Below are 19,561 nucleotides of genomic sequence, written 5' to 3'. Positions count from 1 at the left end.
AAGTTTACCAGCGATTTAAGGACGAATTACGCGGTCCCTTTCTTATGTATGGCACTATACCTTTCGGCTATTTAGGGTTGTCAAAATTCGGGTCATTATCGTATCTCGCTGGTTACTTTTATTCCTCATAACTCGAATCGGACTATAGTTATGTCCACGTCGGATCTATGAGTATAGAGCTGTACCTACTTTAAATAATCCCACGAGTGTTAATATAGTAAACAGCGAACTTTGTACCTTGTGCAGTTTGCATAACCAAGCCGCGTCCCATATGTGCATCATTACATTGTTCTAGCTGAGCGAAATGGGTCATGACTATGAGACTAGCCTTAGTCATAATGTTATGTGATACAGTTTCATTAACATGATAAAGAGACTCACGTAGGACGTTTGCTCGGATATCAGAGCATTCGTGCACTTACGTTCTATATTGGTTAGCGGATTGTATTAATACTTAATTTAATATTATGTAAATTTTTAATGTTCCGTACAAAACTTTGTTCACGGACACTTATTTATTTATATACCTTCTTCTTCCTCGCGTTATCCCGGCATTTTGCCACGGCTCACATAGGAGCCTGGGGTCCGCTTGACAACTAATCCATGATTTGACGTAGGCACTAGTTTTTACGAAAGCGACTGCCATCTGACCTTCCAACCCAGAGGGGAAACTAGGTCTTATTGGAATTAGTCCGGTTTCCTCACGATTTTTTCCTTCACCGAAAAGCCACTAGTAAATATCAAATGATATTTCGTACATAAGTTCAGAAAAACTCATTGATACGAGCCGGGGTTTGAACCCGTGACCTCCGGATTGCAAGTCGCACGCTCTTACCGCTAGGCCACCAGCGCTTCTGGTTCGTTTATTTATTTATATAACAACAATAAAAATTAAATCTGGACCAAATGTCATCATCATCACATCAGCCGAAATACTTCCACTGCTGGATATAGACCTCCCCCAGAGAGCTTCACAACGACCTTAACCAGATCCAAAAAATCGAATCGATTTGCAACGAAGGATTTTAAGAGTATGTTAGACGTTAATATGCTGTAGGATTAAATAGCAAAAACACAATAAATTATATAACTGAAATTGAGTAAACATTGCACAAAACGGTGACATTAGTGTAGATATGTATAAGTAGTTTGCTACGTTTGTTCTTTTAAAATTGGTGTGAGTGAGATCCGCTGCGAATAATGCCAAACTGAGATCAATTTGTAAATTTCGAATGCAGCAATTCAACATATAAGTGAGCACGACGCACTAATATTGATATAAAATTAGTATCTTCCGTATTGTACCCCGTGTCTTCCGTATTCGGGGACAAAAGGAGCAATTGAAAATTTAAAAATAGCATAAAAATAATTACATAATACGAACCCCAACCTTGATGTTATCAAACAATGGAAGTGACAGAGTCAAGTGCCCAAATTAAAGTAAAGTGTAATTGCAGTGTCAATTTGCCGTGTCACATAAGATTATTAGTTTAATAAGATATGTTGATGAATAGGTTCTATGAATAGCTCCAAATATTGCAGGAAATTATCGGCAATAAGTGTAGGTAACCACCGTACTGTTTCGTGAAATGAGTCTATTTGATATCTATTTATTTATATATATATATATAGTTTGACTTGATGTTAGTCTACCCTATTTTTATCAGATGCAATATATATAAAACTATTAGCTTAGCACTCCTTCATACCTTTTTTAAGCAAGGGTGCTATAGTTAATAATTTTGCTGACTGTATATAGGTTATAAGTTAACTGGCCCGTACCTAACTCGACTAAGTAAATGTTTAAAACCGTTATGCAAACTAGTACTATAGCAGAAATAAAGTGGAAAGACGCCTAGCTCAACAATCACAGCAAATCGCCTTGTCGACTGAATCATTTGATATAAATATCATGATATCATGAACATATGAAAAGAGTGAAAGATCAAAAGACTCAGGTCATTTACGAGATGCCTATATAATGAGGACAAAGCAAACTGATTGGATGGACATTCGTTCCCTTATTATACCTAATACCTTTAAACGAGCAATTCTTGTTTATTTTTATATACCTACTTATCTTTCCGGGATCTGGGAAATGGCTCTAGCGATTTCGATGAAATTTGCTATATGGGGGTTTTCGGGGGAAAACGCGCATTTTTGAGTTTTTATATGTTTTCCGAGCAAAGCTCGGTCTTCCAGATATTTTTTTTTGCTAGGCTGGCTAAGTGTCCCACTGCTGGGCAAATGCCTCCCCTCGCTTCTTCCACTCGATCCTGGCATTTGTAGTTTCCCGCCAATCCAGATATTTAATCAATATAAAACCTCTGCTCTCGACTTCGAGGTTAACCCTTAAACAGGTTGTGTATCTATAAGTACCACATAGCAAATGATTTTTTTTTGGCGAGCTGAGTAAATACAACGACCGCAAAATGTCATTGTCGTAAAGTCTATAAAGTGGGTGATTTCCGAACGTAAAAAAATGGGAGGTGTCAATACAAATTTCTTTGACATTTTAGTTGTCAAGTTCAAATCGACCACAAATGGCAGTTCCCCTGCTATAAACGTTTATTACTGCTATAAACGTAGCGGGATGGAACAAGTACGTCGCAGGCGCGCATAGACTTGTGAGAGAAAAGTTTCTGGTCTGGGTGTCGGTGAATAAACCTAGGCGGGGCCCGGTATATGAGGATATGTGTGATTCTAGGAGAGTCTTCAAGTCAAAATTAAAATGGTGCCAAGATAGGCAGGAACAAATTAAAGCCGATATTCTTGCCACCAAACGGGCAGCAAATGACTTTAAGGCCTTCTGGAAAAGCACAAACAAACTTAATGTGAGACCTAGTGTCCCTGTGAGTGTGGGGGGAGTTAGCGACAAGAAGCACATCGCGAATAGTTTCAGACGTGTGTTTTCTGTAGAACCAATCCTGCATAAACCTACAAAAGAGGTGCGATGTGCTGAGGCCGTTATGGGCGAGAGTACCCTTAGTTTCACAGCGAAGCAAGTTGACACTGTGATCAAAAACATGCAGAGGGGTAAATCACCGGGTCATGACGGGCTCAGCATAGAGCATCTCAAGTATGCGGGAGTACACTTGCCGCGGGTGCTGGCGATGTTTTACACGATGTGCTTAAGACACGCTTATCTCCCTAAGAAGCTCACTAGGACAGTGGTGGTACCACTGGTAAAGAACAGAACGGGGGATTTGTCGGATCTGGGAAATTACCGGCCCATGGCTCTTTAGCAACTGTTCTAGCTAAAGTGCTTGATAGCCTTCTTAATGAGCAACTTTGTAAGTACATTAAGCTGCACGATTCACAATTCGGTTTCAGGCCAGGAGTGTCCACAGAGACTGCAATATTGTGTGTTAAGAGGGCTATCAGGTACTATAAAGACAGGAACACACCCATATATGCGTGTTTTCTGGACCTGTCGAAAGCATTTGACCTGGTTGTGTACGACGTACTGTGGGACAAGCTAGAGAAAACGGGTATACCGAGTGAGTGCGTTGATTTATTAAAGTACTGGTACAGCAGCCAGGTCAATTGCGTGAGATGGGCTGGTGAGGACTCGGAGGAGTATAGTTTAAAATGTGGGGTACGTCAGGGTGGACTAACATCTCCCGTGCTGTTCAACCTCTATGTGAATGAGTTGATTGAGGGGCTCAGCAATACACATGTCGGATGTCATATAGATAAAACGTGTTTTAACAACATCAGTTATGCAGACGACATGGTATTGCTGGGTCCGTCGAGCGACTCGTTACGGCAACTCATTTCTGTGTGTGAGGGGTATGCTGAGCAGCATGGTCTTAGATATAACACAAGCAAGAGCGAGTTTGTACTCTTCAAAGCCAGTAAATACAACCCTACAACAATACCTAGGATCATGCTGTGCGGCGTGCCCTTGAAGAGAGTTGAGAGGTTCAAATACCTGGGGCATATCCTTACAGAAGACCTAAAGGATGACCTGGATATAGAGAGGGAGAGAAGGGCGATGGCGGTGCGCGGTAATATGCTTGCCCGCAGATTTGCAAGGTGTAATGAACAAGTCAAATTGACGCTTTTCAAAGCCTACTGTCAGACGTTCTACACTTGCAGTCTGTGGGTAGGTTTTACACAGAGGGCATACAACGCACTAAGAGTCCAATATAACAATATTTTGAGGATGCTGTTGCGGCTGCCGAAGCACTGTAGTGCGTCGAACATGTTTGCAGAAGTACGTACGGACGACTTTTACGCAATCAGACGCAAGCGTGTGGGATCACTACTCAGGCGAGTGCGTGGCAGCGGCAACGGCCTCCTCAAAGTATTGTCGGAGAGCCTTGACTGCCCTATAACTAAATACTGGGTCGAAGTGGCCATCGGCAGGGCCAAATAGGATGAGGCCGCGACCAATCGTGGGCCAATTTGTCATGTTTTGTTTTGGATATTTTCTGTACCTACTAACTTAGTTATTAAGTCAAAATTGTTACTAACACTATATGGATCTTTGATCTGCAATAAATGATTTAAAAAAAAAAAATTACACCGAAAAGAAATACTGTATGTATTTTGTGTCGTATTTTTTTTGGTAGATTATTAGATAATGTATGTGTAGTAAGTCATAATTTACCTTAGTTATTGTTTTCTGATAAAATATGCGCTTTAAAAGTTTGTGGTTCGTATAAACCCTCTGCCCGTCTGGGGCACGTTCAAGTGGTTTCTATGTGACCACTGCCCTGGAGGGAGTTTACATGAAATTTAAGGGTAAGATTTATTTTTATTTTATTTTATTTATTTGGGGCATTATTAGTATGAATGAGCCCTCATAGTGCAAAAGTAATATAGGTATATTCTTTTGAATTTTAAATTAAATATTTACTCAACGGTAAATCTTATGAGCCACGACATCCACGCGAGCCATGGAAGTGCTGGGAGTTAGTGCATTTTGTAACGTAAGTGTAAATGTGTTGTGCTCGTGACTTACCCGTAAATTTTAACACCATTGGTAACGGGCAGTGGGCATATAAAAACCACCGGTTTTTTTAATGAATTAGTGATAATAAAAAAAAATCAAGAAATTATTTTTCTTGTAAAGCTATTTACCTACCCGAATCTGTAATCAAAAGTCAAAAATGCGTCAGGCCTGTTTAAGGGTTAAGATGCCCGTACTTCTCCCCTTAGAACTCCTGCACTAATTTTCAAACACAATATTGGAATGAATTCCGACTTAAATAAATAACTATTTCCTAATCCAGGTTACCTGTATGAAAATCTGTGGAATAACTGTCAAAACATCTAAACATCCACATACATGTATTAAAACTTTCCCATTTATAATGTTAGCAGGATGTAGGTACACTTGACGTTCGCTTTGTATGTAATATCAGGCGGTCAAGCATGAGTTGCGTACCTACTTGAAGTCGCGCTAGATGTATGGAACTATGCAGTCGCGCGGAGAACGCTACTCATGCTAGACCGCCAGGCGTGGCTCACTCCTCGATTACGACGCGTCGCTACAAGTACATGCGGCCCACACCAATATTGGTGTCTGTCCATAGTATTTCCCGCGCACCGCTACGGAACGGACGCTGTTCGCGCTTGCGCCACCTAGCGGTCATATCTGTCGTAATATACGCGTTTTGTTAGAGAGTGAACCTTCTGTACCTAGTACTATAATTTATTCTGTGGTAATATCAACAATGATCCATCCATGTTTCCAGGCGAGTGGCCCGGGCGATCGGCGCAGGCGCTCTCCGCATGGACACTACCTCCGTCTACTCCGCAGCCGCTGCCGAGCGTCTTAACTTCCGCAAGGTGTACTCGGTCGCATATGCGGATCTGCCCTACGCGCCTCAACCAGACGCCCCGCATCTGGAGGCTCGAGTTTACATCAAGAACCTGTGAAGTGTGAGTACTTAATGTTCCGTTTCTGGACACTACCTCCGTCTACTCCGCAGCCGCTGCCGAGCGTCTTAACTTCCGCAAGGTGTACTCGGTCGCGTATGCGGACCTGCCCTATGCGCCTCAACCAGACGCCCCGCATCTGGAGACTCGAGTTTACATCAAGAACCTGTGAAGTGTGAGTACTTAATGTTCCGTTTCTGGACACTACCTCCGTCTACTCCGCAGCCGCTACCGAGCGTCTTAACTTCCGCAAAGTGTACTCGGTCGCGTATGCGGACCTGCCCTACGCGCCTCAACCAGACGCCCCGCATCTGGAGGCTCGAGTTTACATCAAGAATCTGTGAAGTGTGAGTACTTATTGTTCCATTTCCGGGAACCTCCGTCTACTCCGCAGCCGCTGCCGAGCGTCTTAACTTCCGCAAAGTGTACTCAGTCGCGTATGCGGACCTGCCCTACGCGCCTCAACCAGACGCCCCGCATCTGGAGGCTCGAGTTTACATCAAGAATCTGTGAAGTGTGAGTACTTATTGTTCCATTTCCGGGAACCTCCGTCTACTCCGCAGCCGCTGCCGAGCGTCTTAACTTCCGCAAAGTGTACTCTGTCGCATATGCGGACCTGCCCTACGCGCCTCAACCAGACGCCCCGCATCTGGAGGCTCGAGTTTACATCAAGAATCTGTGAAGTGTGAGTACTTATTGTTCCATTTCCGGGAACCTCCGTCTACTCCGCAGCCGCTGCCGAGCGTCTTAACTTCCGCAAAGTGTACTCAGTCGCGTATGCGGACCTGCCCTACGCGCCTCAACCAGACGCCCCGCATCTGGAGGCTCGAGTTTACATCAAGAATCTGTGAAGTGTGAGTACTTATTGTTCCATTTCCGGGAACCTCCGTCTACTCCGCAGCCGCTGCCGAGCGTCTTAACTTCCGCAAAATGTACTCAGTCGCGTATGTGGAATCTGCCCTACGCGCCTCAACCAGACGCCCCGCATCTGGAGGCTCGAGTTTACATCAAGAACCTGTGAAGTGTGAGTACTTGTTCCATTTCCGGGAATCTCCGTCTACTCCGCCGCTGCTGAGCGCCTTAACTCTCGCAAAGTACTTATATTCCGTCGCGTACGCGGACTTATCTTACACCCCCCAACTGGACGCCCCGCACCTCGAGTAAACATCAGAAGTATAAGAACCTGTGAAGAGTTAGTAATGTCCTATGGGCTACAGAACGCATAAACTTCACTCGTTTTCAATTCTATTAGTAGAATTTAAATGCCTAGTAGTAGAGATATTATTGAACGAAATACACGAAATCGAGCGGTCGAAATTTAAAAATCGGCCCCCTGTGGTAAGTTTGTGGGCTGGTTGGCTGAGTACGCGCGTTAAAAACAGCCTGTCTAGGAGAGCTTCTATGACAAAATGCTTGAAGAATATTTTGGCTCCATAAATTACTATCAACTTTTTTCATGTAACACATTTCTTTTTTATATCATGTTTGATGATGCAATTACGAGTAAGCTCAATTATTAACCCAGTCCCGATTTACTAAATAACAATCATGCAGCCAGGTCCATTTCAGCCTCCAAAGTTCAACAAACATAATTGACATCACCACCGTCTTATACTTTTCTCCGATGATCCACCAAAGAGAGTAGTTTTTTTACTAATTTCATAATAACTTTTTTGCAGGGATTTCCGACGACCGCTAGCTACGTACTCAAAGGCAACACAAAAGCTACCCAATAATTTAATTTAGCTTTAGGGCAACACACGGTAGACGTGTGTAGGTGCACAAAAATGTTGAAACTTTCATGTTACCTGAAATCGCAGGGATTAGATAGGAACTAGAATACTAGAATATAGATCGTAAAGCGAAGAGACCAGTCGATTTGGTCTTAAAATATAAATCCTAAAGTTTGTATGTGAAGAGCTGGCTCTTTACCTTTTTCAAAAATGTTTGTATTTGTATGTAATCATTGTTTTCATGGTAATATTAATATCATCACATTTTTGCATAAATACATATGTACTAAAGATATTAAGCAAAGAAAACAATAACTTTACGATCACTGCTTGGAGAATTTAAGCCAACGCTTTATGAGATACACTCTTAATCAATAATAACAGGACATTTCATATGGAAATTCTAAGCAAAGTGACCTGTTATGATTGCTTTTGCGTGTAGATGGTGAAAATATGTCTAAATGAATGTGCAATGTGAATTTCATTGGCTAGTCAAGTTAATTAATTTATTTCAAGAACATTTCGTATACATTTCAAAAATACAATAATAAAATTAGTATTATACTGTTGCAATCGATCAAATGAAAAATTATACTGTGATTATTGTGATTGGTAATACATAGGCACGTAATAGATCTTCAATTTAAAGAAGTATTTGACTCTTGTTGAGGCTAATAATTCTTAAGATATTTCAGATTATGGTTGATCATGATATAATTATTTTATCATTCGACAATCTCCAAATATTTAAGATTAATCGTAAGTTTTATTTAACCTCCTAAGGCCCATCCATACAAATGAAAAGTCCAAAATTTGCCACAGTGTAATTTGAACCTAAAGTGTAGCAAAAAGAGTTGATTTTGCGTTGTTTGAAAACGAACAAAAGAAAGGAAAAGCGACATTTTTCCAATTGAATATGATTTAAATTTCATCGAACTGAAGAAGTACTATAGGCAGGACCTTGGGCCTTAGGAGGTTAAGTGATAAATTAGTCGTTCCTTTTAGTTAGTAAACGAGCATGGTTAGGATCACTTGATTTTGGCAGCGCAAAGAATATTGATTCGGAAACTTATTAAACCACCACCTTATAAAAACATGGATTACAGGTGAATATCATTAGAAACTTTATTTTATATATATTTGTATAAAATCCTAAATTATCAATATACTTTAACCAAAGTCTTCCTTAGTTTCCCCATTTGAATTTGTACGGTGAATATAATAAGGTGATATTAAACTACGCTCTATGTAACTTTATTTATTAATTAATAATATTTAAGAATGAAATGAGCACAAAATTAATTGTACGGCGTCAAAAGGTCTGAACTCTGAACACTGTTCGTCAATTTATTCTCAATTATACATTTCATGAAGTTTATCTCATTATCTGTCAATAAAATGTAATAATCATTCAGCGTTTTATTTATTACAATAACCCTGCGGTTATCACTTTGGATGCCTGAGACATAACTTTATGTTTGATTGTTTCGTGTACCTGAACATATGGAAAATTAATTTTCAAGGGAAAGAAATCTAGTAACAGGAATAGGATCTTATCTAAGTACACTGCCATACCGATAATATCACCAAATCTACAGTTAATTTGTTAATGAATAGTGATTTTTATAAATTAGATTTTCTATTCCTACCTTGTCGCTATAAACATAAGAGTCAATATTACTTACACGCATCGTTCGACTGGGCGGCGTGTTGTCAATATCGACTTTATTTTGTTTACGTTAAGGTTTCAAATGAAAAAGATTAATACCATCTGTTAACATCATAAACTTTAAAACGCCTGTATTTTATTATATTGCTCAATTGATTACAGTTAGACCAAGATAAGTCTGCAACGATTTTAATAGCGCAGTGCAATGTTATTTTAAACGTCAAAATTCTATGTAATTCCAATGAATGTATGTAATCTGTGAACGTATGCTATCTATTCTAAATCGTTGCAGACTTTTCTTGGTCTAATAAAAAAAGCGCCTACAAAAACAATACCGGCAATGTCCGACTACCATACAAATGAGATAACCCCTTGAGACGTACATCAACATCGCAGTGTTCCTAATTAATTACATGAATGAACGTAAAAATGTTGTTTATATTCGCACTGCACGTGTTAGTTAGTGTGTTTGTCGAGTGCTACCTTCACACAAGTAAGTATAAATATGGGACTTTTATCAGTGTATTTAATTAAAATACTAACAAGAAAGCTTGTTGAATAAAATATTAATTAATAATTAATTCATAACACGTTTGTTGCGCATTTATCTATGTTTGTGGGCCGGTAGGGAGCGTTGACGTTCGTTATCAATAAATGCGAATGTTGTGATAAGTGGGATTTCATTCAAAACTTCAAATCAGCGGGCATTAGTAATGGTAATTTCGCAAGTAATATACCTATAATATAACTGAGTTAATATGGTGGGTGTTGTTGCGAACTTGAAAGGTAATTTGGGATTCCTGAGTAATTTGGGTAGGTACGTAAACGTTTGAAATAGTAAATGAAATTGATCATATCTAAGTTATAATCATTTTCTGAAAATATGGCATATTTAATTAAGTGGCCCACTGACTAACAGTCCGCCGAACGGTATCGGCCTGTCAGTTAGAACAAAATTTTGTCAGTTCCGAACAACTGACAGGCCGATACCGTTCGGCGGACTGTTAATCAGTGGGCCTCTAAGATTCATATGACCCAAAATAAAACACTAACGACATCTAACATGTCACAATAATTATGGAGATAGTTTGAATCGTATGGAGTTAGTTTGAGGCCCTGAGAAGGATATAGGGTAGTTTTTATCAATCATCATCATACCACGAAACGGAGTCGCTGGCAGAACATAGTAGCTTTTATCTTACCTTAGATTACCTTTGATATGCTTAGGAGCAGATTATGATTGTTATATAAACGATTTTTTTTGATAGCTTATGCGAAAGGTAGTTCACTTTGATCCGTATCATGCGATACCCAAAATAGGGCGGTCAGTTACCTCTCATTGCTTGCACAACTTTCCAATCGGTACAAGAAATTTTTCGATTACTGATAAAAGTGATAAATATGAAACAGGTAAACAGCACTTCTAAGAACCAGACTGCGGGAAGATAGAGTCGTATCGTATACGCGACATTTAAGCACGCGTAAATATTTATATTATACAATAACTGGCTCTTAAAAATATATTTTGTCATCACCGTTATATGGAAATGCGCAACTCGTGTTCGAACAGTCTCTCGCGCGCACCCGGACGGTCCTAACATGACTGTCACTTTAATAATAAGAAAAAAGAAAAATGTGAAAATTATACACCAGCGAAGTACATGTCATTACTAGGACATCTCGAGAGGTATGTGATTTAATTTATTGCAGAACCGGTTTGTATTATAATTATTATAAAATATAAGCTCAAACGGATTAGATTAGAACATAACTCGTGCGTTAGATATCCGTTATTGTTCTAAATATAGAGATCGCATGCGTTATTTTCGTAATGTGCTTATGCTTAGGGACAATAACTTAGTTGTTTTGCACATTTTTATGTCTTTTATAGTCTATTGTGTTTAAATGCTTATTGGTTTTTACCTATTAGCGGCCGTGTGTAATTTATGTTATAGGTACTATTTAAATGGAATGAAAACTGGGTATTTCTAAAAAATAAAAGAAAGCATAAAAGTTTTCATTTTTGCTATAGTTATAAATAAGTGTAGTAGGTAACCCAATTAGGTCTAGCTATGGTCAGCATAGCTCTTAATTAAAATCTTATAGTGCTCTTCTGTAAATAAGCTTTTTCTTGCTATGTCGTGCCGACCCTAAACATTATCTGCTTATTTGATCATTCGTTTTTTTGCTTGTATGTAACGAAAAACAAGATTGTTGAGGTTTTATATTAAACCAGCATAGGTCCTCGTATTACAAACGTTGAACATATTATGTCATCCCTATATCCGGATCCAAATTTTGGCTGTTGTGTTTTTATACTAGTAGGTACTCGCTACGATGAGTTAAGATACATATGGGTTCAAATCTGAGTCATATTAAAACTAAGACTATAAGTTGAATTATAATAGTTACAGCGATTGTGCGTTTAATAAAATTAACGCTATACACGGTGTAACATGAGGAAATAATAATTTTAACGACGCATTTCTGAGGTCAAAAGAAGGAAAAAATATAACATGCGTTTAGTCCAATTACGCAAAAAAAAATTTTTTTTGTTTTGTTTTTTAAATTTTTGAATGTATTTGTACATAAAAAATAAATGTTATTGGCAAACTTGTCACTTAAAATTGATTTTTACATTTTTTTTTTTCGTAAAACCTACTTTTTGCAGTGTTACTTGTCACTTTTTGACATCTATCAATAAGGATATTTAGACTATTATACGTCCCATAGCAGCAACATCACCATCAAAAAGGCCTTTTACACTATGTAACAATAAAAACTAGTTTTTTCCTAATTAATATTATCTCTGAAATTAGGAGAATTTCAAAAAAGTTTATAGGACATTTTTGTCTCTAAATATGATCAGGAATACGCTGTTAAAATTATTCGGTTTCCTCATGTTACGCCGTTTATGTATAATTTTAATACGAATAATAAAAATATTCGTAATGTACTATATACATATATTCTGACATATTAAATACTTAATGTTTCATAAATTTATTCATTCGACTGGTTTTTATTTTTTCCGCAAAAACTCTTAGACAGGAATCTCAAAATGCCATAGTTGCATCAGAGATACCTAAAGCATATTAAACATACCTATAGAATACATACAAATACTGGATTTATATATAGGTATGTATTAACGATTAAATTCATCATATTTTAAACACTTGTAATTGATACACAGGCGTACGCACGGTGGGGCAAGTGGGGCAACTTGCCCCACCCTGGTCTGTGATCTGACGAGAAGCTAAATTTTTTTAGGAACAATTGAGGCACATAACCATACTTCTGCCCCGCCCTTTAAAAATGCTGGGTACGCCTATGAATTGATAGATTATCTATTTTATATAATCTTTGGTAAAACCACTTACCGGCGAGTAGGTACTTATTCCGCGATTTGCAGTAGATAAGTACTTTAAATATTACACAAAATGTAAAATATAAATTAATTTTAAAAGTTACAAAATCCTTATTAGTCGATTAGGTAACTCAAATCGACGAGTCCCCATTCTCCATCCCATCAGGGAATGACTTTTGCGTTGATAATAATAACTAATCAAAGTCCAACTCTACCTAATAATAGTTATGTATAATTAATTGAATTCTATTTTAATACCTAGTGATTAAGTCTAGGATGGCATGTCAATTATAAGGTAACGAGTTATTCTTCGAACTGAGAATCGAGACCGAGTGGCGAGGCAACATTGATGCTTGCTCTACACTCGCTTTAGTAACCATCATCATCATCACGGGCCTTTCCGTCTATTGCAGACGATTTATGAATTGCTTTTTAGACAACGGGTTTGGTGACTGTGGAGGCCGACGCGTGAGCCGCACGACCTCCCACATTTTTGGCAGAGAAAGCTCATGCCATCTGAGGTTCCAGTCCCGGTTTGCTTTCTGCGACACCTGCTATCTAAAGCATTAAACCAGGCTTTGTCGCATAGCCTTCTCCCCTTCACAATATCAGTGGGGAGACACTCCTGATTTTGCTCAGCATTGCTCCGAGCAATTATTAGGGTTGGCACCACTTGACTTCCTTGTGCGTGCACGTCCACAGATAAGATAATCACTTGAATTTTGACAACCCTAAATAGCCGAAAGGGATAGTGCTATATATTAGAAAGGGATAGCATGATTCGACCCTGAATCGCTGTCAAACTTCGGGTTTGTAGGAAGTGTCCTTTCAGTACGGTAGTACTATTATTTCTTCTGTGGCAGTACACGCTTGCGCCATCCATCACGGTCTTCAGCCAAAGCTTACCAAGCATTTCAAATTAGTAACCAACGAAATAGAATAACTAGATGTACGTAGAAGTCTGATTAGAGCTCAAAAATTACCCCACGTGTATTGTGCCGCGACTGACTCAACTGTACACGTGTACAGTACAGTGCGCAGTTTGATAACGTCAAATATTGTAAATAAAACCGCGCAAGAAGTTTGACATATAATATTTTATAGCCAATCGAAACTTTTATTGACTATGCTCAACTTTTTTTTAATATAGCGGGAAATTGTGTACTGCGGGCGGGGTATTAAGTATTCATGGAGGGAGAACCGTTTTTCGAAATCAAAAATGAGCTTTGTCTATACCCTTCGTCTTGCGTCTATATAATTTCCTTTTCAATGGAACTTGAACAGGACATTAAAAAAATGTGTCTGGGCCTACTCGAGTTATAGTTAGTAACGTGGCTCCATCTACGCTGTCCGAATAATTTGCCTGTCGTTATTATTATATTATGTCGATATGCCCCGTCATAATATAACGATGGATCTGTACATAAAATTTTATATACACCACGTAAGCACATATATCTATATTCTAGTCAGTATCACAAAAATTAAGCTACTTAAACCTCTTTTGTATTAAAGGAAATCCTGTCAGCATGTCTCGGACATTCACAATAGAGCCGGTTGAGCAGGGAGATGTGGAGGATGTCATGAAGCTTCTCAAAAAGTAAGTAAACGTTGCGCTATTATGGTTGCGCTCATTAAACTATCTTTTGGAATGAGAACTTGCGAAACAATGGGACAAAAAGTGAGTTCCTTTTTATGTTTTAAAGCTCTGTGCTTTGTAGAGCCAAAAGTCTTTAGCTCTTTCAAAGCTCACAGACGCTTGTTCACTGGTAAAATAAGTACTACACCGCGAGTCGCAGCCGGTCGAGTATTGTAGGCCACATAGGGGACGCAATAGAAATCAGCGGTTGCGTCCCGTATTATAGAGGTTGAGAACACTAATTTAAGTACCGTAAAACCTCCCGACTATAGTCCTAAGCTCCCAACTATGGTGCAAAATTAACTTAATTTTTTTCGTTCAGATGTGTCTTTTACTGTATTTTTTTTGTAGTTCTAAGGCAAAGTATGTTTATAAATGGAAGAAAAACTCGGTGTAAACCAAAGGGAACATTGGTCTTGATACTTAATTTCCTTTTGAACTTGTGGACGTAGTTAGGACGTAGTTGCAGTATTGGACCATAGTTGGGAGGTCTTACGGTAGTAACTTGTGACCGCGAGTCGTTTTATAAGCTCCGTCTATTATATTACGTAGGTTCACTATCACTATGATGACTTAGGGACAGTTGCACCAACCACCCGCTAACAGAATGCATATCAACGTCGCAGCTCACAGACAGCTAACTTCCTATACCTACAATAAAATTTAGCAAACGCTTTTGGTGCACCCAACACTTATTGTTTCCTTCAGACATGTATGACTTAACTTCTCAGTGGGAAGGATTGGCAGCACAGCGTCCTTAGTGGCGCAGGCTGGTGCACAAAGTGCACGATTCCGAGGAGCAACGTAAAGTTGACCTCGACGCTAAAGGCCCATTTACACGATACAAGATTCTTGAACATTCAATACAATAAAATTGAGGCAATAAAAAATTTGCACTATCTAAACATACGTGACATTCTTGTATTCAAGTACCAACTTGAATTCAATACTGGCATACGTGTAAACGAAGCCTAGTGCAATTAATTGAATACAAGAATTGCCAATCCATATGATTATAAAGAATAAATAAAACCGGGCAAGTGCGAGTGGGATTCGCGCACGAAGGGTTCCGTACCATAATGCAAAAAAAAAAAAACCAAAAAAAAAACGGTCACCCATCCAAGTACTGACCACTCCCGACCCGACGTTGCTTAACTTTGGTCAAAAATCACGTTTGTTGTATGGGAGCCCCATTTAAATCTTTATTTTATTCTGTTTTGTTATAGCGGCAACAGAAATACATCATCTGTGAAAATTTCAACTGTCTAGCTATCACGGTTCGTGAGATACAGCCTGGTGACAGACGGACGGACGGACGGACGGACGGACGGACGGACGGACGGACGGACGGACGGACAGACGGACAGACGGACAGCGAAATCGTAGTAATAGGGTCCCGTTTTTCCCTTTGGGTACGGAACCCTAAAAAATAGGACATACTAAATTTGATGTAGTTTCTCTTGATTCCGAAGTTTTTGTTAAAATACGTCCATCAAATTGTACCACACAAGTTTTGGCTTACAAACTTCAGCACTGCTAGATCCAATTCCCATTGAATCCTTCATTTTCTTCTTTTTAGCTTGATATTGCGTTTTTATGTTAAGTTTCTTCAATATTTCTTTGGGACCAAAACTTTATACCCCAAATTCTATAGAAAAAGCTACAAGGGTAGCCTCACGAGCCTCACGGTTTTTATAATTTTCATCCTCTGTGTCCCATAAACATTGATGACTTTATCTCCGAACTACCTAATTTAGCATAATTTTTGCTCATTTTATCAGTTTTAACTACCACCCACAAAGAACATTCAATATTGAATGAAAATCTGCCAATGCAAATCGCTTCAATTCTTGCTTCAATATGGCTTCAATACATCATACTTGATTCAACTTGAAGTTTAGACCTGTCAAGACTTGCATGCAATTATTGCCGTTCAATAAATGTCTTTGGTGTAAACAAAATACGGTCAAGAATATTGACTATCAAGAATTGTATACAATAATTGCATTCAAGATTTTGGTTATTGCTCATGTATAAACATTTTGATTCAATTCTTGAATTCAATTATTGCACGGCAAAACTTGCATACAATACAATTATTGCCGATTCTTGTTCAAGAATCTTGTATCGTGTAAATGGGCCTTAAACGTGACGACCTGAAAGCACGCCAGCCTGCTTTGCCAGTGCTTTGTCACGTGCCCTCAATGTGCGCGGGAGTTCACCTCAAAGATCGGCTATGTCAGTCATATTCGGGCGCTCGAGCGCCGAGCTAATTAGGAGTCGAAGTGGTCGCCATGGTCGAAATCGGCCGGAAGGATCATCATGACTTAACTTAATGTTTCTTCGTCTCTCTTTTTCAGAACATTCTACATCGATGAGCCACTAAACTCAGCAGTAGGCCTCATCGCCTCAGAAAACGAGACATGTTCAGAGCTGGACGAGTATTGCAGCCACTCGCTTATGGAAGGTCTGTCCTTCAAGGCAGTGGACTCTGAGCACAACATAGTGGGGGTTATGATCAGTGGTGTTCTACCGTTAAAAGAGGTGAGATATATTATGCACTGCATTTTTTTTTATTATTAAAAGAGAAGTTACATTAATTATTGTTACCTACTCATCTGCCAAACTGCATAGCAGTTCGTTGTCAGAAAACTTATTCTATCCTCCTTAATTGTAAAGTAATTTCTTACAAACAGTTGTACGTAACAGACTTTAATTACATTTATATTACAATGACCATTACTAACAATAATAAACTAACTAATAGGTTTGCCTATTTGATCAGTTTGTTACTGCACTGTTATGTAATTATCATGTAAATTATAATTTGTATAGGTACAAAACGTGACGAATTACTGTAGATATTATGTACCTACTGATAGAGCTAGGCGCTGGTGGCTTTGTGGTAAAGCGTGTGTGTGGTATCCGCGACTAATTTTGAACATCTGACAAGGCATTGCTCCAGAAGTTGCACTAAATCGGATTGGAAGTCACATAGAGATATATCCGCACCGCAGGACCAACGCCAAAGACTGATTAATCGGTCAAAGACCACAGAGCAACATAGACCTACGTGTATATGCATAAAGTTCAATTTCAGGTTTGACACTTCGGTGACGTGGCGTCCGAGTGACAGCATTTCTGTTTGACACGGCGTCGAAAAGGTTAACAAAAATCCCCGTTTCCATTTCAGGCAGACGACGGCACCGATCTACTAAGCCAAGCGCAGCGCTGCAAGAACCCCAAGTTCAAGAAGATTCTGTACATCTTGGCACAAAGAGAGACGGGAGCCAAGCTCTGGGAGAAGTTTCCCCAGGAGCAGAGGCTGGTCGAAGTCAAAGTGGCGGCCACAGATCCAGGGTGGAGGCGGCTTGGTATCATGAACGATTTGCTTAACACAACTGAGTAAGTTGACTGACAAATTAACAATTAATAATTTACTAAATTTAACATGGTCGGCGAGATGTTGTGTAAAAGAGCCCTCAATGGCTCTTTTACACACGTAGGCAGGATGCAGAATACATTTTTGAATTGTGAATTTTGAACTTATCATTTGAAAAAGCAGCACCAGCAGTGCGCTGGTGGGCTAGCGGTAAGAGCCTGCGACTTGCAATCCGGAGGTCGCGGGTGCAAACTGCAAACCCCGGCTCGTACCAATGAGTTTTCCGGAACTTAAGTATGTAAGAAATTCATTTGATATTTACCAGTCGCTTTTCGATGAAGGAAAACATCCCAATAACGCCTTAGTTTCCCCTCTGAGTTGGAAGGTCAGATGGCAGTCGCTTTCGTAAAAACTAATGCCTGCGTCAATTCTTGGGATTAGTTGTCAAGCGGACCCCAGGCTCCCATGAGCCGTGGCAAAATGCCGGGATAACGCGAGGAAGATCCTTTGAAAAAGGCCTAAACATAAAAACCGTTTTGCGACAGAAGTATGCATAAAAGATGAAAATATTATAAGTATGTTTCTTTTTCAGACAAGCCACAGCACAAAGGAACATCAGACTAATACGAATGGACACCTCCAGTGCCTACTCTGCCAAGTCGGCTGAAAGGTTCGGCTTTACCTGTGTATACAAGGCCTTATACACGGACATCAAGATGGACGGACGGCCGATAATCGTGCCAGAACCTCCGCATGTAGAGGACAGAGTTTACGTTAAAAAGTTGTTTGACTGATTATGTTTTCTATAGACCGACCGCTTAAATGAGTCCTCGCCTGCGCGGTACGGGGGCGACGGGGTAGGACGACTGAGGGCGGCGGGGAAGGTGCGGGCGGCGGTCGCCTTAGCCGTCCTACCCCGGCGCCCCCGTACCGCGCAGGCGAGGGCACATTTAAGCGGTCGGTCTATACCAGCAATGGATGATGGACTAATAGCCGTGATGCATCTCTATTAAAATAAATAAAACAAGAAGAAAAGTCATGTTCAAATAGCGCTAAGATATCGCTAGAATACTTATACCATTACACCGCCACAGTTGACCAATAATCACTCGATATAAACAACAGACATTTGCAATATTTATGGATGTTTAAATTTAAACTGCGAGTTAAAATCTCGCCTCAGGCGGAGAATTTTTTTTTTTCATTATTATTTATATTGTAATTTCGTATGCAGACGCCTCTGCTAAGTACCTATGAATCCGAGACCTGCCCTATGTGAATATTAGAGAAGTATTTTAGTATAATATTTGTACTTGTGTACTTAATAGACGTTAAATTCGTAATGTTAAGGTTAGTTGTAAGAATTTAGGTCAATAAAATATTGAGTTATCATCTAAATGTAGGTATTATTATTAGCCCACATACTAGGTTAAGTATTTTGCAGAAGTACTTGTTGATCGACATAGCCCCGCAACCCCCAAGTTGTACTTACAGCAAGTACCTATACTTACTTTTAAATTTGATACCAGAGAAAATGTGCTGCATAATAAGAAGTAAGGAATATTACGCGAAACTCTGCGTAGGGAGCGCCACTACCACAATCCATCACAATCTGTGGGTCTACCGCGAAACAAGAAAATCGAAACGTTATCTAACCTCTCTATATGACATGCTTAAAGAGGCTGATAAATATATTTCGATTTTCGCGTTTCACGGTAGGCCCTTGTTAACAACCGCCTTGACGCATCAATGTCATATTTTATTGTCTGTGGAAACTTGTCAAAAAACAGTTTAAGGCACAGCATGTATAAGTTACTCTATGATTTACTAGAGGCGCTAGTGCTGCACCCTGGCGGCAGAACATTGCAGAAATACTCCC

At 39.4% G+C, this 19,561-nt stretch overlaps 2 protein-coding genes and 1 long non-coding RNA gene across 3 annotated transcripts in view; all 3 read left to right on the top strand.

Annotated features, from left to right (window-relative positions):
- LOC134671418 (arylalkylamine N-acetyltransferase 1) overlaps window positions 1–6,044 on the top strand; it is a 50,597-nt gene extending 44,553 nt beyond the window's left edge. The window contains exon 5 of the mRNA XM_063529273.1: window positions 5,706–6,044. Coding sequence (XP_063385343.1) covers window positions 5,706–5,889 — 184 coding nt within the window. The 3' untranslated portion in view covers window positions 5,890–6,044. The remainder of the gene's footprint in view (window positions 1–5,705) is intronic.
- A 564-nt stretch (window positions 6,045–6,608) lies between these two features.
- Window positions 6,609–9,032, top strand: LOC134671113 (uncharacterized). Its single transcript, XR_010099182.1, has 2 exons — window positions 6,609–6,743; window positions 7,569–9,032. It is a non-coding gene; the product is annotated as an uncharacterized LOC134671113 (long non-coding RNA).
- Window positions 9,033–10,710: 1,678 nt separating this feature from the next.
- LOC134671112 (uncharacterized) lies at window positions 10,711–18,502 on the top strand. Its single transcript, XM_063528889.1, has 5 exons — window positions 10,711–10,978; window positions 14,177–14,261; window positions 16,661–16,844; window positions 17,494–17,705; window positions 18,275–18,502. Exons 2-5 carry the CDS (start codon window positions 14,191–14,193, stop codon window positions 18,474–18,476), a joined length of 669 nt encoding a protein of 222 aa, XP_063384959.1. The 5' UTR covers window positions 10,711–10,978; window positions 14,177–14,190; the 3' UTR covers window positions 18,477–18,502.
- The last annotated feature ends 1,059 nt before the right edge of the window (window positions 18,503–19,561 follow it).

Source organism: Cydia fagiglandana, chromosome 15 (genome assembly GCF_963556715.1).
Source record: "Cydia fagiglandana chromosome 15, ilCydFagi1.1, whole genome shotgun sequence".
NCBI classification, from domain to species: Eukaryota; Metazoa; Arthropoda; class Insecta; order Lepidoptera; family Tortricidae; genus Cydia; species Cydia fagiglandana.
Note: the sequence above shows the minus strand (reverse complement) of the source record. Positions and strands in the feature narration are given on the sequence as shown.